The sequence below is a fragment of the Rousettus aegyptiacus genome, unplaced genomic scaffold, assembly GCF_014176215.1.
Source record: "Rousettus aegyptiacus isolate mRouAeg1 unplaced genomic scaffold, mRouAeg1.p scaffold_m13_p_17, whole genome shotgun sequence".
Lineage (NCBI taxonomy): Eukaryota > Metazoa > Chordata > Mammalia > Chiroptera > Pteropodidae > Rousettus > Rousettus aegyptiacus.
This window is the reverse complement of record NW_023416292.1, coordinates 12,301,613-12,324,253: the sequence shown is the minus strand read 5'-3', so window position 1 is coordinate 12,324,253 and position 22,641 is coordinate 12,301,613. Positions and strand designations below refer to the sequence as shown.

Sequence of the window (22,641 nt, the reverse complement as noted above, 5' to 3'; positions counted from 1 at the left end):
ATAACCAAGAAAAAGTTAAATTTAAAAACAAATCCGTAAGTACAACTAGAATAAGTACGTGAAGTGTTCTAAATTCCTAGGAACTCATGCAAAATCAGTTGCAATGTTATTAAATAATTCCTCAGCCACCTGCCATATACAAGGCTTAAGAGTGGGAGGACCTGGAGACAGAGCCGAGGGGGAGAGATATCAGGGCAGTGACTGAAAGAGATCTGAATGATCATAGGAAAAGCTCCTCAGCATAACCTATTTTCACACTCACTGGCAATTACTTGTTCAAAGTCCACCTTGTCCACTAGACTGCAAGCATCTGTCTGATCTACTGCTATATACCCAGAACCCTTTATAACACGTGGCATACACTGGGCACCCAATAATCACTTGTCGACTGAACAGTACCTGCGGGAGAGTGAGTGCTTATTGAAAGAATCAGTCTTGAAGGAGAGAGCATGATAATCGGCCCAGCCAATGTTTAAGAACATTGCAAGAACCAATGGTAACAAGAAAATGTCTTACCTCTTTGTTCTCATAGCTCTCCACAGCAAAGTCATTTTTAATCACAACGTATCTCTCCTTCCATTTCTTTATATCTTCAGCAAACTGTAATAGTTCTGCTTCATACAAAACAGTTCCAGGGTCCAATGGCGGCTTTAGGAAGATAAATACAATTAACTATGACAACAACAGATAATATGCTACCATTAAGTCCGTCCATGGCATTTCAAAGAATATTTTAAGAGACTGTCTTTTGCTAAGGTTCTGGAGAAATTGTTGCTTCTTTCCCTCCTTCCACACTTCCCTTTCCTACTCCTCCTGGACAAATGCAAATATTTTTCTTATTGATATTTTCGTGATTTTCATTTCCCTCCATTATGCTACAGGGACAGAAGTGTACGATGGAAGAGATAATCAAAATAAGGTTATGCCTGGCATACACATGGCACTTAATAAATCCTTGATTAACTCTGTGGAAAAGAAGGAGGGAAGCAATTAAGAATAAGTTGTAGACATCTATTCCAACACCTTGAATATGCTTCAGCGTTACGTCCTGAAAAACGAGAGAACTAGAAGGCTGTCCCCCCAGTCATCACACCTTCAGGTGGCCTCAAGAGTTAGCCTCAATGGTCTTTCCAGACCCCAAATCCCTGGGGACAAGGCTACAAAGACTCAACCCACCCCCATGCTTCTCACAGAGACAATGTTGGCTCTCCAATCAAAGAACAAGCAGGCAAGCCAGCAACCTCGGTCTGAGCATTTCTCATTAACTCTGGTGACATGTGCTGCAGGAGAGTCTCTGAGATTCCTAGCTAGGGCTCCCACTGCGCTAACTGCGTAAGGGATCATTCCCATCCTGCCTCACAGTGTTCTTCTGGTGTTACCTCGAAATATTGGAACGGGCCTTCTGTCTTTCACATAAATTTACATCTATTTTGCCTTTATTAAAAAATCACAGTGCCTTTAGAAACTCATCCCTCCGCATCCAGGCAAAATTTACATGAACCATACAGAGAAAATAGATATGCTAATCTTTTTAAGAATCATCTGAGGGCTGAAACAAATTCGCTTCCAAGTCCCAGGGCTTAATTTAACATAGTGTCCTGACAGACGAGGGGCCAGTCTCCTATCTCGCCTGATTAACAAGTAAGAGAGGACCTCACTCTTCTCTTTAAATGAGACTGAAACCACACATAAACTGAACTATGTATTGTTCTCACGTGCAGCATTTCTTAAACCTGGGCCACTTAAATCAACTGATAACGCTCATTTAAAATGTGGCCTCCCTCTACACTTACAATGTCAGGATCTCTGAGGGTGTGGGATATAATTTGCATTGTAACGAGCTTTCTAAATTGTGAGGATCGCCGTTCTATGGCATTAACAATCAGTTATCCCCACACACGCAGGCTGCTACATCTGTGGGTCACCTGACTCAACCTCTCAGTTGTATTCGATCCGTTTAATACACGCTTTCTTGAGACCCCTCTTTTATTTGTCTTCTGCCACATCGAATTGTCCTGATTTTTCTCCTACCCCACAGGCTACTTCTTCTCCAGCCATCTTGCTGGATCCTTCTCCTTTTTCTGATCTCCTGATCTCCAAATGATGGAGGGGCCAAGGTTCGGTTGTGAAACCTCTTCTTTTTTCTGTGGATACTCTCCCTCAATCGTGTCCCATGGCTTTACTACCAGCTATAAGCTAAGAAATCCCAAATGTCTATTCTCTAGCCTCAGCCTCTCCAGATCAGAGCATTCGACTACCAGTTCAATATTTCCATGGCTGTATGTCGCAGAAGTATCTTAAACTAAGCATGACCAAAAGTGAACTCGTGATTTTCATCCACCTCTACCTCTTCTATCCAAAGGCAACCACATCCATGTATTTGCTTGGGCTGAAAACCAAGACGTCATCACTGATTTCTCTCTTCTATTATTTCACACTCAGTCCATCAGCAAATTCTGTCAGCGCTCTCAAATACATCTTGACTGGGACCTCTCCTCATGACCACCACCATCACCGCCCTGGTCCAATTTGCCCCCGCCCTTCTCTTGGACCACTGTGGCGTCCTACTCGCCAGTCTCCAATTTCCTCTCATGTCCCTCTCTATAGTCCGTTTGCTTTATAGAGGCCAGAAAAACCACTGAAAGTTATAAGTCTCTCCAAAGAGTTCCCATCACACTTAAAATAAAAACTCTTACTGTGGTCCACGTGGGTCTCACGTGGTCTGGTCCCTACCTGTCACTCTGCAGTCATTTCTCATCCCTTCTCTCTCGCTCACACTGTGTTTAGCCCGCCAGCCTTCCTGAGGTGCTAGGATTGCTACAGGGTCTCTACACTTCCTCTTCCATCTGCCTGGACCACTCTTCCCACAGATATTCACACAGCCTACTCTGCTCTCTCTCCAGTTTCTGCACAAATGTCATCTCCACAGAGGGCTTCTCTGACCATCTTCTCTAAAATAAGACTTCTGCTTTACTTTTCTTTGTAGCATTTATTATCACCTGGTATTCATTTATTTGTTACAGTCTCCTACGATTGAATAAAACTAGGAAGGCAGAGAATTTGCCTTGTTCCTCAGTTCTTGGAATAGGGCCTGGCACATAGTAGGTATCGATAATTATTTGTTGAGGTTCTGTATAATTATTATGGCTGAGTGAAGGAGAAAGAATAAGCCAAGGGATTAGAAGAGAAAACAATATTTGATCAATGACCAAAATAAAAATGCCCATAGCACAAGGCACTAAAATGATGACATTTTAAAACTGAACTTTATTTACTACAGCAAGTCAAATTTCCAGATATCAAAACATAAATGTGGGGAAAATATCATAAAATTGGATCGTGCTAGTTTAAAAAAAAAAATACAGATTATACCATCAACAAGAATCCATATGTTCTAACTTTAGGTATATTTTTTGAGTATGAAATGATTTGAGAACACAGTTTTTAAAAAAATACCAAAAAAAACACTGCCATTCTAATGATTCTTTATTTCAGATACGCTATGAGTTATAAAGCATTCTTCAGTGGGAGAAATATGAAAGCAAATGCCCATGACTTACCTTGGTCTTCAAAAATTGTGATGCTGAATCCCTTTGCTGTTCTACCTCACTGCGCACGTGGTTGCAGAAAGCCACAGAGTACTGGCGAGCGTAGTAGGGACTGAAGTTTTTGATAGCAGCCTCTGTTTTCCCTGGAAAAACACGAAAGTTAGAATTTAGAAATGTAGTATCTTTTACAGGATAGATACCTATCCACATAATTCTATACACACCCCTCCAGTCTCCCAAACACCACTGTTTCCCAGAAATGTATTAGTCCGCATGTCCTGAAAACTTTGATGCACGCTGCACGCACCTTTACCTCTCCCTCCCACTTCTGGCATCATATGGAAAAACTCTGTGGTCCCTAAGGACCATCCACCCAATAACCAATAGAATTTTTCTTCGCGTTACATCAATAAGCCATCGCCATGGCCATAATCTCAACCATGCTTCCAATCCTTCTACGATCACCATTCCACCTCCCCCTGTTCTCCACTCGAACTTGCTCTTCATTCTCCTTTACTTCCAGTCATGCAACAATCCCAGGGTCCCCATGTCAGCTCTGTACACACATCGCTCCATGTGTCCGCGAACCCCTGAGATGCCACCTCTTGTCTTGCTGATACACAGCCCCAGATTAAAAAAAAACACACACACACAAAAACAAAACAAAACAAAAAAAACCACACTATTACTTCTGGTTCTACCCTTATCTTTTGGGTTTAAAATTTGTTGTCATTCACAGCATTATGTAATTGCCAGGAGGTAGAGGAAAAGCTTAGTTTTAAGGGTCTAAAGACCTCCGTTCCGGTCTCAGTTCTAGTGGGACAAAAACCAGCGACAGTACCTCAGCGGAGCCCTTCCTCTTCTCCAGGCTCCAGCATCCCCAACTGTAAGAGAAGGGGCTTGCCTGTCCACACTTTTCTTGGAATCTCCATGACACTGACATATAACCATGGATGCACGGCTGCCTTACAATAGTGACCACCTGCAATATGCTCCCTTGACACCAGAAGAAAATGAAGTTGACAGTCAACCATGTGGGGGAAGCTGGAGGACTCAAAATAAAAAGAGAGGAGGCATCAGGCCCTAGGAATTGTCTTGAGCTCTTGTGACCTGCGCTTGGCTTTAAAGAGTAGAATAGTATTCTGAAGTAGATTAGAAATCTTCACGATGTTCCGAGGACTTGCTACAGAGTACGGAGATAATAAATATAGGCCTCATTGACTGTGTTTACAAGGGATTGGTCCTTGGAATGAGACATTAGCTTGAGACAAAAATGAACCTAATTTAACATTCCAAAACATTTTTAAACACCTTTATGTGAACTGGGCATAATTTTTGTTTTCAGATTTGATATTACAGCCAGCAGAGACATATTAAAATATAGCATACTGGCAAGATTTGTTTAGAACTATTTTGCATGTAAAATTTCAAACATAAGTGGAGCTCTAACCACACAGATTGAGATACTCAATACAAGAACCTTAAATCCATGTCTGCCAACTTTTAACCTATAGAATCACAGCCCAAAACACCCATAGTGTCTGAATATTCTCTTTATGGAGAAGCCTACTTCAGCTCAGGCATTTAGGTCTCATGATATGAATGAAGTAAAGGAGAATTCTTGCTTATTCCCTCAATAAAATGACATTTTCTAGTCCCACCTATGGGCCTTAATAATTATTACTTGTAAGGGTCTTCGAGACCCACTAATAATAGTCTGCATGGAAATGCAAATGAAAGCTCCTATAATTTGAATCAGGCTTGCTTCTGCTTGTTCTATGAGTTTATGGTATTACTATTAATCAGCATTTGCATAACACTTTAATACGCTCAGGCTTTATACTGTATAATTGGTTACTATTTTTATTAGCATTTATATAGTACATGAGAAATAAAATTCTAGATCCTCGTCTATAATTTTCTTACATAAAAGTAAGACATCTTTGAGAATCCCCATCCTGAGAATAAGTCTCACCTTACCGAAACATATAAACAATTAACAAAATTTGCCCTTATTTCCAACTCACCACTATTTTGTCTAGCAGAAGAGCAGCCTGTTAATTTCCGATGCTAATTGTGGCACGCTTGCAAGAACTTTGATTTAAATCAAAGGAAGTGGATGTCATTTTATGAGGAGCTCCACAAAGCCCTGAAACCTGGTTTCCTGCCACATCACTAAGCTTCCCTCAAGGACGCCCAGCTTCTACTGTGATGTTATGATGCCACCACTCCCTACCAATGAATGAGAAAAACACTGTGATTTGAAAACTGCACCTGGTATCGCCAACACATCATCCACCAGACAACACTTATAAAAAAAGGGATTACAACTTCCTTGGATAATTAACCTAACGCCCAGTTCAAAATGTGAATAAAACAGCTAACAACGTCAGAAGTACTAGGGGAAAGAGAATCTAAAGCAATTCTCAAAATTTATCTAAATTTAGATTAAGCCTGTCTATACACGAATAAAGGACAGTCCAACGTCAGGATCTTGATATTTGAGAAGAGCCTGGTACTGTGTCAAAATACTACTGTGGTTAGGAAGACGGACTGCGGAGTCAGACAGATGTGAGTTGGAGTCTCATCTCTGCTACTTACCAGCGATGGAACCTCATGCCAGTTTCCTCCTCTCGTATAAATTAAAGACAAGAGGAACGATCTCCCAGTGTTATTGTAATTACGTGAAACAATGCAGTTGAAACGCTCAGCACTATAGCAGGCACACAGAAAGTGTTCAATAATCCACAGTAATTAAATCGATGACGATAATGGGGATGATGGAGCACCCAAGCCAGCTACCAAGGCAGTGTCCTTAAGCTGAACTAAAAAATCAAGCCGAAGCCAAAAGCAGGCTGTCTATAGCGACTCTTTAACAGGGACCATCTTGTCCATGCAGAAGAGGGATCCCACTCATCGCAGGCCTGAAACACATGTAACCTACATTTTCACAGCTCTTTCAGGAACATTTATCAGTACATAAGAGGCCCTTGGTGCACCCCTGAATTAAAACCAACTAAATAAAACTTTGGCGTTAATGAGCCAAAGCAAACACCTGAGATAATAGCTGTGTTTACACTAAGCCTCTGTCTTTGAGCCTCAATTTTCTTGCCTGGAACATGGGGATAATAAAACATCCATTTTCACAGGATTTTCTCTGGATTAAATGAGATAGTGTGCAGGTAAAGAATGTGCTCAGATCAGTGATCGACACTTTAGTTGCTCGATAAAATGTGACTATTATTAAATATTCCATATGAAAACATTCAAATACAGTGGATCAGCCCATGAGCATCACATGAAAAAATTTCCATTGAAACTAGCTTGTTTATACAGTTTTCAAGATTCTTGAGTATTGAATTGCCTTCATTCCCCAACCCGCCGCTCAAATTTGTATCCTATTCTCTTTCCTAAATTGTTTGTAAAATACAGTGCCAGGGAGGTCTTTCACTGAAAACAAGTTACTCAATAATATAAAAACTAGAATCAGTAGAAGGACATCTCACACATTTTGTTATACCAGCATTTTTGGCACACATTTCTTCTAATCCTACTCAATTATTGCAGCCTGGGCTGGGCATTGCGTTGGTACAATTTTCTTGACCATCCTGTGCTTGTAACACCCTTCAGGGTAATTATCGCTAAAGGTTAAAAAAAAAAAAAAAAAAAAAAAAAAAAAACAAGCCTTCTCCAACAGCTCTATCTGTATCACTTAGCTTCAGTTAACAATGTAGAAATATGAAAACGGTCTTCTGGCTCTTTTAAAACCTATTGAATTCACACACGTTCCAAAACTCAGCACTGCCATTTGATTCCTTCTCCCTCATGCCCATATTCAATTTTCAGATCTTGTCACTTCTATTTGTGCAATATTTCTTGAATCCACCCCATTTTTCACCATCTCCACAACCACACCTTCAATCAAGTCTTGATTATCTCTTTAAGAACAATGTAAAAGTCTCTTCATCTGCCCTATCTCAGCATCACAGTAGAGCAAAGAAAATTTTATGAGCGCTCAGTTCTAAAATGGAAACAGAAAAGTCAAAACCAGCTGGGAGGGGGGAGGGGGTGCCAGTGCACAGATCGTGGAGGATTGTGGGAAATAAGGCAGAGCTTGATCTGTGCGGCAGAGGACGATTCTGGGAGTAGACAGAGCGAGTCCAGGGTTGATGGAGCAGAACAAGAAGAGGCTGAATCCAAGCTGACTACCAAGGTCCCACTCAAGAGAAACCTGGCACGAGTTATCGAGTCTCAGATGTTAGAGTGGGGAACTGTCCTTCGAAACCAAGCATGGCTACCGTTGCTCCCAGGGACCTCTTTCAAAAGCCATAATAGGCACACTTCAGGTTGTAGAGGCATTATCCTCTGTGTCCTAGCCTGACAAGTTTCACTTGACACACTGCTGCAAGACCATGTCGCCACCTTCCTGAAAGCCTTTAACAGTTCCCCATCGCCCCACGGGGTAACTTAGCCTGGCGCCCAAGGTCTGGGGTCTGGCCCCACTGTCCCATTTCTTACCTCTCCTATTCGAACTATACTTCCCGGTCCCTGGACACGCCCATGCGTTCACCTCTCCTTCTCTCCCTAAATGCCCTGCCAGCCACTTTCAGGCACTTCAAGCCCAGATGGCAATCCCAACTCGAGAAGCCTTTTTGGCCCTTCCCAGTTATAAACAATCTCACTTTCTTTTTGCTTTCTTCCCAAACCATGTGCCACTTTGGCTACAGCTGTTTAAATATAGTTTATCTCTCCCCCAAGGGTAATACTGTATGTATGCACTCAACAAAGAAGAAATGCACCGTTCTCAGCTTGAATATCTATTATGAAAAATATATGCTCTCAAAGCTCAACTCATTTTTTTTTTTTTAAATCGGACTCTTACTAATTAATTCCTTTTAGGCTAGTAAATGAATTTTGTGCATGAAATTATATATGGGGAATTATATACAAACAAAGGCCTTTTTGTTTGTTTGTTTTTCTTGACCAGTCTGCAAACATGGGAAGTATATAAGTGTCTAGGTAAAACTTATATGAAGTCTGAAGAGCCTAAAAGGTTTGTATGTTTTCTCATTCTAGAATGTTCTTCGTTAATCTTCCAGTTCTGTAGTAGCCGAACTCAACTCTAGTCTTCATCATTCATTGTCTTTCTTGAGAGATACTGCTATAGTGGATTACTCCTATTTCCCACCATTCCTGATGTCGACTAGACCATAGTCCTCTCTGAAATACACAGATTCTTTCCTGCTACAATGTCTTTTAGAAAAGCAGCTCATAAGTACTGAACGATATAAAAAAAATCCAAACACTACTTTTGCTCTATTTCCTTCTACTTTACAATTATTTTTTTAAATAGTCGAGATTATTATATTTTGTATCCAGTTTTATTTACTTAACAGTTCACCTTTGGTTTTTCCTATGACATTAACCTCCCCCAAAATCACAATTTTCAAATGTTACATTTTTATTGTTACTATAAAAGGGAAAATACCAAAAAAAATTTTTTTTAAGTGGGTTTATTTTAACAAAACGGCTGTTTCCTGAGAACTAAGGCAAATCCACATGGGAGCAGATAGTTAACTTGGCCTTTGGCACAGTTTCGTAAAATCTATTGAGTTTTCAGGTGAAGATTAATTTGCGAGAACAAAAGTATTTTTAATATTTATAGGATAGATTATAATATCCACTATTGTTTATTTTCCCTAGAGTTTCTCCGATTATAAAAGTTTAAAAGTCTTGATGAATTATAACATCAGCTTTAGTCTCAGATTTTTAAGCACCATCGCTTTGCACCTTCGGGTGGAAAAATCAGAAATCCCAATTTGCAATACAAAGGCGCAAAAATCTAATTACACAGAAAAATGCCCAAGGACTCTCACTTTCTTCTAAGTAAATGCCTTAGAGAATGGGGATAAATTGGTTTCTCCATAATTGAACTAAACCTTGTGTTTTATTATTTTTTTTAAGCACACTTATTATTGGTGCTTGAGTGATGGATGTTTTAACATCTCCTACTAGGAAAAGTGAAAAATTCTTCCTGGGCAGCCTTGATGCCAGCAAGTCCCTGAGTCCTATCTGACAAAAACTCCACTTGGAGCTAAAAATAAGAGACATATAACCAATTTCCATTCTCTGTGATTTACTTCAGATGTTAATCCAAGATGAAAAACACACACACAATTACACTCCCAAAACTTATATCAAAGTCATTCCTGTATACTCTCCGGTTTCAGAAAACATCTGGATAGAAAGCAGACAAGCTTAGGAGCAAACACTAGAACGGTTTCCCTGGTTTCCAGGACTCACTTATAGAGATCCAAAACTCTGAGTTAGGCTTGCAGTGTACTTCGCCTTGGACCGTTAGAGACTCTCAATTTTTCCCAATCCCTGCTTTAACAGAGGACCGGTATCTTTAATGTGCCCACACAGTTTCACCCTTTAAGGGCATTCGATCAATCCACATGTACTTATGGGTGCTGCATAACGGACCAGCCACCAGCTCCCGTGGGCTAGGTGGAAGCTAAAACAGTTTTCTACAAACGATCGCAGCCACTGCAATAAAGTAAGATTCCCATCTGCACTAAATATTTAGAATAGTAATACTTTCACAGGTTAATATAAGAAATGGGATGAGACATTAAGTGTGGAAAAAATATACTACCATTTTATAGGTTACAATTCTTGTTTTATTAACAACCTACTGAGGTCAGCTATTTCAGAGAATGGCTTTCTAGAACTCTAAGACCTTAAATCTGGTCTGCTCTTTCTTAGGGGGAGAAACCAATAGTATTGTTCGAAAAATATATATGCTCGTACTTTTATGTACACATCTTTCTTTAGACATAATTAGATGGAAGCTAACTTTAAATTTTCTTTCATTTCATTTGGAAAAAAGTACTTGGAAATTTTCAAGATTATTTTGCCACTACCTCACAGCATGCCTCCAATTTCCTTATGATACATCCGATGAGAATAAATCTTATTTATTTTGCCACTTCTCTAAGCTGTCTAATGTCCCCCAAGGAAGCTGCAGATTGGCTGTTTTTTTCTTTATGAAAACAAGAGGGAAGAATGTGAAAAAAAAAAGAAAAGAAAATTAAACCAATCTGACACAGCTACTTTTTCAAAAAGCATCATATGAACAATGAATTCAGGATAAACTTCTTCGGTTTTGAGGAAAATATATAACAAATTCTGAAAACGGAAATAATGAGGTTCCCTTTGATCTTTTCGAATCTAATGATAGTTATTAAATTTTGTCTGCACATTTTTAATCAAAGGCTTATTCCAAAATCCCGAAGATATTCTTTGCTTTGAGATTGCAACCATGTAAATGAACACAACAGACACATTAAAAGAAATCAGGCCAGACTTAAAATAAACCAGGCAACAAGTCTAGGAATTTTACTAAGTGATTCTCCTTCCAGCACAATAAATCTGGTGTCTCCTCCAGGTCTCTCTTTTATTTTCCTAACTATATCCTTTCTTTTTTCTTCATTCCATTTTTCCACATTTCTTCTCTCCACATAGAAGTACATTTGTTTGAAATGCTTTTTATTATAATTTCTATTTCTCTCTCAAGAATCTATGCCACTAATGTAAAAAAAACGCATTTCTAGGGAAGTGTGTTTGGGGCCTGGATGTGCTTGGGTTGTGTCAGTCTGGGGAATGAGAAAAAGGGGACTTTGGCTAGGAAAATGAAAGGTGGCATTACTGGGCTTGGGAAGGTCCAGGAAAAACTCTATAAACTATTCAACGTTTCTACAGGTCAGCTGATTTTTTGAAATCACTTACAAGGCAGGTCAAGCACTCAGTGAAAATTATCTTAGCATGCTCTAACTTATCCTCACAAGAATTTAGAAACTGCCAAAACTATTCTGTCTCCTGTCCACTTGACTTAGTCAGGCACTGTGTTCTCTGAATACAGTTTTCTTGATAACAACCCAAACATCTCCAACAATAAAGTCTGACTTAGCTCAGTCCAAAACACGGCTAGTCACATAGTCAGATTTTGCTTTTTTGATAATTTAACGATTGCCAGTGAGTGGATCAGTTTATCGCTACGTTTCAAAATTCTTGAGTAATGTACATAAGTGAAAATTTATCCAAAAGATATTATATGCAATTCTCTAAAAATGAGAAAGAGAAAGAGAGAAAGAGAGAGAGAACACCAAAAACCTCGATGGTACTATTTAGGTTGTCTCAAGTTCTTTAAAATCATCTTCTTTTCTTTTCCATGGAACTCGCTCTCCTATAAAGTGAGTTCATGCGGTAGTTGGTAAGTGTGTTGGAACCTCACAAGGTGAGCTCTGCTGGAGTCTAAGCCTCACAAGTGAGATTCGTTTACACTAGTCATTATATGTACCAAGGGGCTAAATAAGTGGAACTTAAATAACTGAGACGACCTTCCACTATACACCTAAGAAAGCAGCTTGAGTTCGTCTGGATGGGGGCACAGACATGCCGACGTCAACCACTTTCCAATTTTGATGAAAAGACCAAAGATTACAGACTTCTCGAGCTGGACGGGATCATAGTGATTCTTTCTAACCTCCTCCTATTTTCAGATCAAGAAATTAATTGGCTCCTGGTCACAGAAGTAGTTAGTAATGAGACATTTATGGGGGGGGGGGGGGAAAGAAGTCAATGTTTTCAAGTTTTTCTCTCTACTAAATATTACATTGATGTTTATGGAGGAATCCAAGCACTTTATTCTATTAATGGAAGAATGTAAGTACTCTTTGGGAATAAAAACCACTTTGTCAAGAAGAATTGTGAAATGGTCTTAAATCTGGGTAAAAAGATATTGCTATGATTAACTTTATGTGTCAACTTTACTGAGCCACAGGGTGTCCAGATATCTGGTTAAATGTTATTCAGGACGTGCCTGTGAGGGCGTTTCTGGCAGAGGTTAGTATTTGGGAGGACATTTCCTCCTGTCTGCCTACCTTGAGCTGGGACAATGGCCTTTTCTGGCCTTCTGACTTAGACTAAAATATTGGGTCTGCCTGAGTCTCTAGCCCACTGACTTTCAAAATTGGAACTATGCCATCAGCTCTTCTAGGTCTCCAGCTTGTTAACCTTGAATCTTGGGACTTGTCAACCTCCATAATTGTGTCGACCTCCAATTTCTTATTTTAAAAATCAATCTGTCTGTCTGTGTCTCTCTGTCTCTGTGTCTGTCTGCCTGTCTGTCTGTCTTCCTCTCTCTTTCTCTCCTATTGGTTTTGTTTCTCTGGAGAACTCTGAAAAATACAGATATAACCAGTTGAAAAACATTATTGAGTCCTGACACAATTATCAACTTATTTAATGTATATTAAACTATTGGATCAATAACCAGTTAAAAGCAATGTAAACATCTAATGCTTCAATGTAATGAGTTCTCAATTCATCAGTAGAATCAGCATGGCAATGTGTTTCAGAATACACTCTGAAATACATGGAATCTGTTTTTAAAACATTCCTTTAAGTAATTTATGAAGGGCAGTAAAAGCATCTGGCTCCGGTTCATCCCAACTGGCAGAAGTTGCTAGCGAGAAGGCAGAGACCCAGCAAAGCTCTGGGAGCGAGGAAAGCTAGTTGACCTTATCTGAGTACCCCTTAATCCCATTCATGTGTTCCAATTAAGTGGCATCACTGTCTCAATTAAAGCTGCAGTCTTTGCTGGCTAATGTCAGGCTCCCTGGGAAATGCGCTAAATAGATTTTCTTATCTACAGATTATGAATCTATTTTGTACCAAACTGAGGTTAAAAGGCACTGCTATGGACCAACCTAGTCATCTACATGATATTTGAAAATTCTTTAACAAAGCTTCTCTAATCCCGTCTATGTCCTATTTTATAGGAGCCAAGAGATGAGATATTTTGAATTATAGACCACTAATTACCAGGGTTTTATATATGTATATTTTCTTTCATTATGAACCATTTCAAGCATATAGAACAGTAAAGTGAATAACATATAACTCCACTATCCAACTAAACAAAATCTTAACATCAGGCTGTGTTTAACTGAAAAAATTTTAAACAAAACACTACAGCTACATTTGTGGCCCCCTCTACCATGCCCCGTGTCACTACTAGGCACCACTATACTCAAAGCGATATTTATTTCAGTGAGTCATGTTAGACTTTTCCTACACACACGTGTCCACAAATAATTAATAGCATTGTAGGCATATTTTCAAACTTGTCTCTACCCGTCATTCTGCAGCTTGCTTTTTCTCAGCCAGATAATAGATGAGAGAGAGAGATAATAGATTAGATAGATAGATAGATAGATAGATAGATAGCATCTATTATATATATGGGATATTTAATTCTAGTTTATTCATTTTAACTGCTATTTATACTTCTAACATATTTTCCAGTCTCCTTGTTGATGGACCCCTCACTTGTTTCCTTTTTCTCTTATAATCGATGCTGATGTGAATATACATGATACATATATGCAGGAGTTTCTGTAGTGTGTATGTCTAGAATACTGGGTCAAAAAGTGGGCACCTTCGACCTGCACTCGATATTGCCAAATTGCCCTCCAAAGTAGCTGTGCGATTCACACAACATCAGGAGAGTGTAAGAATTTCCTCCTGCCACAGACTTAGAAACTCAAAGTATTGTCCCGCTCCCATCTTTTCGTCTGTTTCGATGGGCGAAAAACGGTGCCTTCATTTACGTGTATCAGATTACAAATGAGTTGGGCATCTTTTCACATATTTATTAGTCATTCGGTTTTCTTATTCTGTGAATGCGTATCCTCTCCCCATACGTCTTCTGCTCGCTGACATGTCGGCATGGGTCATCGATTTCAGACATGAACCCCTCTCAGACGCAAACACTGCGAACACTGCCTTTTTCCAACCTGTGGCTTGTTCTTCCTATTGAATATAGTGTGGAACATAAGTTTTTAATTTCAGCAGAATCAAATATAATATCTTACTCTCTCTGTTTTGCTTTTTTTTTTTTTTTTTTTTTGGTACCTGGCTTAGGAAATCCTTCCTTACTATTTTCTTCATAAGGCTGTTCTTCTATATTTTCTTCTAACAGTGCTTTTAGCATTAAGCCTTTTTTTACTACCTGAAATTAATTTTCGCATCGAGTATAATTTAGGAATTCATACTTTTCCATACAGATATCTATCCTTCTGGCACTACTTATTGACTAGTTCACATTTCTCCACAAATGTGTAACTACTTCTGATGTCCATCAAGTTTCCATATTTGAATAAGGATTTTTGGTGTGTTTTTTCGTTTGTTTGTTTTGGTTTTTTTTAGCTTTCCAGGCTGTTCCATTGGACTATTGCCTATCCCTGCACCATTAGTACCAGGCTGTCTTAATTATTACAGTGTTGTAATAATTTCGAATATCTAGAAAGTAGTCTTGGTTCATTTTCCAATTTTCTTACATATTCTTCAGCCAAAGCTCTTCCACATGAATCTAGGGTGAATTACTTCGGGTTCCATGGAAAAAGCAATGTTGCTATTTTAATTGGAATAATAATGAATCTGTGATAGTTTTGAGGCTAACTGATAGCTTTCTGATATAATCTTCCCATCGAAGGCTGCTGCTGGCCCATACAGCACTTCTGTGCAAACTAGAGAAAGTACCCTTCCTCAGGGCAGATGCGGCTACGTGAATGGAGAATGCAGCACAGGCTAGATTTTTGCCTCCACCTGTGCCTCCTTGGTTAGGAGTCTTGTGAATTTTAATTAAAATGAACGAATCGCCCTCTGTAAAAGTTAGACCATTTTGCATGGCCACCAGTATCATATGAGATTGTGATTTATCCACAGACTCAACAGAAGCACATTCTCAAACTTTGCTAACAAGAGATAACTGTTTTATGTAGATAATAGAGAGTTATTAAGAAATAAGACATGTGATCACACCTACCTGAGCTATGCCTTCCATAAAAACTATTAAGAGGTAATACATAACGGGAAGAATTATTCCCAGTAGAGAGTTGGAATGTACACTGTATAGTCTCACAAAAGAAGAGTGCTAAATGGCAGCTGAATATAACTAATACTGCATTTATACTTCCATATTATAATTTAAGTTATCATTTATTTTACGTACATTGCAGATTTCTGTAGGGCAGCCTGGAAACCAACCAACAAAGTTATACCATTGTCTCTAAAGGAAAACCATTCCAAAAACCAAACCATTGACATAATTGAAACATTTAGAGTACCTGAAGAACTGTCTAGATTTAAGAAGAGAAACTGTTCTAAGTTACAAAAGGAAAACATTTTAAAAGGAGATTCTCTCTTGGACCAGGTGAACTTCCTGAGATTGGCCAAATGTCCATCAGAGGTGGGTGGCTCCCAAGGATGCAAATTTGACTAACCGTGCAGTCATATTAGTGGCTGTCATCCGTCTGCTTTCCTCCAAGTATGTTACCATTTACACCAAGGACTCTCAGAGGGCCCACTGGTTTCAAAACTGACACTTCAAATGGAAGAATTCTGGGCTTTCAGATAAATCTGGAGAAGCCTGGTTCTATCTCAGCACAGAGCGAATTCTCAAGCCTTACGCTTGGACGGATCCGCCCTCTGCTGAATGACGCTGGACATACGGTGACAAATATTCTGTTTCCGAGAGGTGTAAGCCCAAATTCCCATTCGATTGGTTCCATCACTTAATACATGACCTTAGGACAGTGTTGTTTAATAGAAATTTCTGTCATGACGAAGACATTCTATGACCGTTCTGTGTAGTACAGCTACTGAGAACTTGAAATGTAGCTACTGTGACTGAGCACCTAAATTAATATTTTAGTCAACTTTAATTTTAATAGCCACTCACAGACAATGGCTGCCGTGCTGAGCAGCGCAGTTCTAGAAAACTTTCGTGTCTTCATCTTAAATGAAGAGTCGCCTAGGCTGCCTGATTTTTAATACATAAAATTCCATTCCCTACCTCTAGACACCCCCTGAATCAGAAAGTATCCAAGGCTAGAGAGCCCATATTTTCAGTATGTTCTTCCAGTAGATTCTTATGATTTTTAAGATACTTAATAGCAGTGTAATGAAGAATAGATACTGATATTTGCACTCAGTGGCAAGATTCCGGCACAGTACACGCACTGGAAAGAGAAGCCATGGGCTCTGAAGAAGTCAGTTTTTTTGTGCTGATATACGTACCCACTTGTATATAAAGTACTGGAGGCGATCAGAATATGCAACCCCAAAATATTCCACTTGGACATAAGGATTATTTTGAGCTGCCGGTATTAAGAAGCAACACATGTCTAAAGAGCTCTCTGACCTCCCTCCTTTGCCAAAAAGCAAGATCGACATTTCTCGGCCGTGAATGAATGTGTTCCCCTTCCCTTCTCCCGTGCCAGGAGGAAGAAAACCACTGGGGACAGAAACCTGACTAAAATAACTCTTAACTCCATGATTTTCCCCCATACATTTACTCTTCCACAATTTACTGCCCCTAGAAGCCCAAATCCCTTTTCCTTTGTCTTGGCATTTCTCCACAGATGTATCGCCCTTTATTAAGATGGCACGTAAGCCCCAAATTCTAACCTCTTTGAGATACTCATCACTCTCACGTGTATGTGTGTCGTACGCATAAATAAATGTTGTTGTTGTTTTTTCTCCTGTTATTCTGTCTTTTGTCAATTCAAATTGCGGCACGCAGCTGCTAAATTTAAGAGGTTAAGGGAAAGTTTTATTACCCTCCCCTACAGTACCCAATTCAAAGCTCTCTGATGCATGTATCGTAGGACAACCCAGCTTTGAAACTTCGGGGTGTGTGGAGGGAGGGGTGTTCCAGAGGCTGAGGGCACTTTACTAGTTCCTCTTCGTTCTTTTGTAATGGGAAGGAATAGAACATTATAAGATATGAAACTAGTGAGGGGTAGTTGAAGGCTGAAAATCTAGTGAAGGAACTTGGAAATCTTGGGCACTAAGAGAAAACTCCTAACATGTAAATATACAATTGAGGTAATTTGAAAAACAGTAGAGAGAGAGAGAGACGGACAGACAGACAGACAGAGACAGAGACAGAGACAGAGACAGAGAGGAGAAGGTTGAAAGAAAAATTATGCACAGCAAAGGCTTTGTTAAAGTCGAAGTTGGTAACTTTATAAAATAGAAAAAGAATGATCTCAATAGGAATTAAAAATGACTTTCTGGCAAACAGCATGCATTCTAGTCCATTTCTGAATTTGCCCCTGTTTCAAGAAGCATATTATGTAACCACCACAGGGAATTCTGAAATTTCAGTATAGTTCCAGAAATCCATGAACGTACTCGTTTTACGGATGTGGAAGCCATCTGCTCATCTGCTTCTCAGGCAGATATAATGAGATTCTTTCAGAGTACTTAAAGCTCTCCAAACAAAAGATACAAACATGACAAGGAAGACTGTTACTTGCAGAAGCAGAAACACCATGAGCTTAAACAAAAAAACAAAAACAAACAAAAAAAAAAAAACCAGTGTGTCTATAATGGCTCCTGCTGGCTCTTCACATTAAGGAAACTGGTCGAGAATGTTACAGATGGACACCACTCGGTCTGCTTTGTAGTAGAGACATCAAAACTGGGGAATTAAAAGATGGTCATGAGGGAGAAGAAAGCAACAAGGTAAATAAGTCGTACACCTGTAAAGCTAAAAGAAGCTTGAGTTTACATTTTAAATTTCACTTGTTCAATTGTAACATGTATATGATAACGTTTGACTTCTTTCACTACTACAGCAGATGGGAGAGAACCTAGCTATGAGCAGAAATGTAAAATAATTCATTAATTCTTCTTTAATCCCCTTGGAATAATGGGTTTATGTTAAGAAAACAAAACAAAATATATATAACTTGGCCAATGCTTTAAAATAAGAGTGTTTTTAAGTAAATATTTAATTTCTGAGATAAGATTGCTTGTTCATTTAATATAATGAACTATAAATATATTACATTTAGAATAATAGAACAGAAATAAATATTTTATCGAATGAATGAACCAGGTATATATGAAAACACGACTCCTTGCCCACAACACTCTCTCCTCCTCCTTTCTCATTTATACTCATATTTATATTCATATTTTCTCTCTCCCTCCCTCCCCTTTAAACCCATTATTCTACCTTTCCCCTCCTTCGGCCCTCCTGATTCCTCCAGCCCCTAGGGCCCTTCCAGGCTTAACTTCCTTCACTAACTATCCCAGATCTCGGGAACCCCGTGTTTTATCCTTTACTACTGTGGTCAAGAATATCTCTGTATTCTTACCCCTAAGTAACTGTCATCAAAACTGCTCAGTCAGTTTCTAGCCCTGGATCAACTCATCTGCTCATTTTCCCGGCTGCTTCTTGCAGGCTTCCCAGAAGTTGCAGAAGACATTGCAAAGCATCACATGCATCTGGCTCTACTACAAACAAATGGGCTCCAGCCCCGGCTGAAGCCAACACTATTCAGCAAACCTTTTTCGCATCCTTGGTTACTGCCTCTTCCGTTCTCCACAAGAGCTACTGAATCTTCATCAGATTCCTTGAACTCCACTCTCCTTTTTTTTTTTTTTTTAAAGAAAATAAGGATAATGAGTCTATATTCTCTCCTATCCACTTTCAAACTCATCTCATCATTGATTATACTTCTCTCCTTCCTGTTGTCTCAAAAGGAAGACATTTCAATTATTACCCCATCAATTATTTTCTTTTTCTTGGATTGTCATTATCTTCCTTTCCACCGGTTTTTACCTCTAAGCCCACAAATATGCTCAAGTGTTGAAGCAAACACACAGCACTCTTCTACTTCTCAAGCAACTACCCTCTTTTCCCCTTTCATCATCAAACCTTTCGGAACAGTATCCCAAATCTATGGCGCCCGGATCCATCACTTCCTATTTACTTCTTAATCAGCCACTCTCACCCTTAGAAACACAACCCCACTGCACAGGCTGTGCACCCTGATGATTCCCATATGTGCATCTGCTGCTCCACCCTCCCCTGAACACTGTCCTATATTTTCAACTGTCTCCCACTAAATAATTTTATATTGAAGTCCTTAGAGTCACTTTAAACTTGACCCCCATCTCAGGTAACAGAGTCACTATCCCTTGGGCCTCTGCGGGAAGAATCTCAGAGTCATCCTTTACTCTCTTCTTCCTTTTGGTTCCACAGACACCAAATCCTGCTTATATGACCTCAGGAATCTTTCAAATACAGCTCTGCTACCGATGATTGCTCAGACCCTCATCTCTTGCGAGAGTAATTACCGGAATGAACTCCTAACTTGTCTCCCGCCTCTGACCGCTCCCTTTTCAAATCTCTTCTTCACACCACCAGCAAAGGTAGTGTTGTGAAATAAACAACCGGCCAGGTCCTTCTCCTGATTAAAAAAATAAATAAATAAAATAATCTTGGGCTCGTCAGGTCCTTCTCAAGCTGTCCGCAGCCCATCTTTCTAGCCCGTCCTCTATCCACAGAGCATGGATTACACTGGCTACACCACGTTCCCCACAGGTGCTGAGCACAGCACAACCCTGATCCTTTGCTTTTATAATTCACTCTTCCCGGGACCCATAGACCCAAACCTATTCATCTTCAAAGTCGAGTTGAAAATCTACCTTGAAGCTTCTCCTGGCTTCCCTTCACCCACCACCTCAGTCAGAATTAATTGCTCTCTTCCATGTATGTGCAGCCCTTTGCTGAAGCCCCAGCTGGCCCCGACCACAGTGTGGTGTCGTGATTTGTTTACATGCCGTTTCATGGCAGCGCAGCAGCTCACTGGAAGCACATTTCTCATCACTGGCTCCTGAGAGCCTAGAAAATTCAGTGCCTGGCCTTGGTAAATATCCGTTGAGTTGGTATTGTAAATATTAGCTCTATATCACATGCCTATTCCCTGCACATCTTAACCTCCACCATAATAGGACGAAAGGGAAAGCAAATGGAAAATTAATTTGCCACACAAATGGAACATTCATGCCAACACTTAAACTTGTAAGTACCTCTATTATTCTTTAGAAACTCCATTCCAAAACTGTTCTGTTTCTTATATACTGTGAGTTTATTTTCCCTTCATCACGAACCAGAAATGCTTCAAATAAATAGTCATGTGTCAGAAGGATTTGTCCTAAAGCAATATGTTTAGCAAGGGTAAGTGATTTAGTATGAGACAAATTGAAAAAAAAAAATCCAGTAATCTTAAGTGTTTAGATAGTCGGGACAAATTGAACTGTCCTGATCTGTTGATTAATCAAGGTGACCAGCTCTCAGAAGGAGCATTTTGTTCCTTTCTCCAAATCTGATCTGAAGTTTACTGTTCCACTGGGAGAAAATCATCACAGCTACACATTTGCAAAGAAAGTTATGAGGTAGAAATTTAGATTAAGACCATGCTTATGTAGCACAAAAAAAATATGTGGTTGATTTAATCCAATTTAACGAGAAGAGGAAAAGAACAGAGTTTAAACAGTATGACTGTAAGAAATTTGCTACTTATTAGGGAAACAAAACAAGATCCAAATTTGTGCTGAAAATAATTTTACAAGAGAGACCCTTAAGTAAATGAGCTACTTTGTCATCTGTTTTGCTGTTTTCCACGCAGAGTTTCTGTGGCGCTTTGGACTTTTCTATGTTTGGGTAATGACCACAGGTGAGGCATAAAAAGCAGCTGCATACTAACTCCCCGGGGGAGGGGGAAATCCTATAAACATCCCAGGTAAGGAGTGTCAAACCCATCTGAAGACGCAATGCCTTCTATGAGTCACAGGCTCTTCAATAGTCTCCACATAAGCAAATAAATAAAACAAGCATAAAACATAACCAAAAATAAATTTTTACCACGCATACTCAAAAATGTCACTAGGTTGAAGGAACTTCCCTTAGAAGGGAAAAGGATAAAAGTCTTGCCTCATTCAGTTATCGTAGGCTAGAAAGAAAAAATACACACACACACACACACACACACACACACACACACACATACACACACATATGTCTAGCTTAGTTGTTATGGTTTTAAATAAATAAGACCTGCCAACCAAAGGCAGGGAAATGAATGACAGGAAATGAGGCAAACTTTAAAGAGGAAGTGGTTTTGAGTCAGCAACGGGGGGGGGGGGGGGGGGGGGGGGGGAAATTAAGGAGTACCAAACCCACAAGATGTGTAAAAATGAAAAATCAAGGGCCTCATCTTAAGAAAGAAACTTAGGGCCCACTATTAAATTGTCACAAAGATGCATAAACAACCACATAATCTCAGCTATTTGAAGAGACTATAAGAAGATAACCAAGAAGCATTTGTCTCAGTCTGTTGAGATCCTGCTTTTTAATTTTTATTAAACAAACAAAAAAAAGAATCAAGACAGACCAAGAAGGTAGAAGGTGTATTATATATAAAATTTTCCATCAAAATGTACCTAGACCATTAAATCATTAAAAATCTAAAGGAAACATTTTAAATGCAAAATAAGAATACCTCTTTTTCTTATTATATACACATCTGGGATTATTTAAAATTCAGCAGTTTGATTATAGGTATCTTAATTGTTATAAAATATGGTAGTTCATCTGCCACTTTAAAGTTATAATATAAAAGCCAAAGCAAATAAAAATTTTATTTTATGATAAAGGAATGTATTTTCTAATCTAATTGTGTATAACAAAGTATCAGAAAGTGGTAAGATCAGAGAAGAAAAGTATGGTATATTGTAAATTGAATACAACCATTAAAAATATATTCGTGAAAAGCACATAACATGTAAAAACGCATGTCATAATTGTACGTAACAACAACCAAAAAGTGAACATAGATTTTTACAGAGAGAGTGATCACAATGAAGTAAAAGAACAAAATCAGCTGGGCAGAGAAAAAAAAAACAGAAGGAACTAAACTAAAATAATAACAGTGCTTTTCGCTGAGTAACGGGCTCATGGATAAATTTTTTCCTTCTGTTTTTATAAAGGCTATGCTTTATATTTTATTATAAAATGGGTAAGAAAGAAAAAAATGATAAAATAAAATGGGTAAGAAAAAAACTTTAGCCAGAGAAACAGTCCAGACAAAGTAATAACCTGCTTAGCTAAGGTCTGAAAAACCTGCTTAGAGAACGTGCAATTGCCTAAAGAAAACCATTACATATT

General features: G+C 39.0%; 1 protein-coding gene across 1 annotated transcript in view; it reads right to left on the bottom strand.

Annotated features, from left to right (window-relative positions):
* The window catches only part of NIBAN1 (niban apoptosis regulator 1), a 123,710-nt gene that overhangs the window by 67,653 nt on the left and 33,416 nt on the right, over positions 1 to 22,641 (bottom strand). The window contains exons 2-3 of the mRNA XM_016145612.2: positions 3,561 to 3,691; positions 517 to 648 (exon numbers count right to left, since the gene is read on the bottom strand). Coding sequence (XP_016001098.2) covers positions 517 to 648; positions 3,561 to 3,691 — 263 coding nt within the window. The remainder of the gene's footprint in view (positions 1 to 516; positions 649 to 3,560; positions 3,692 to 22,641) is intronic.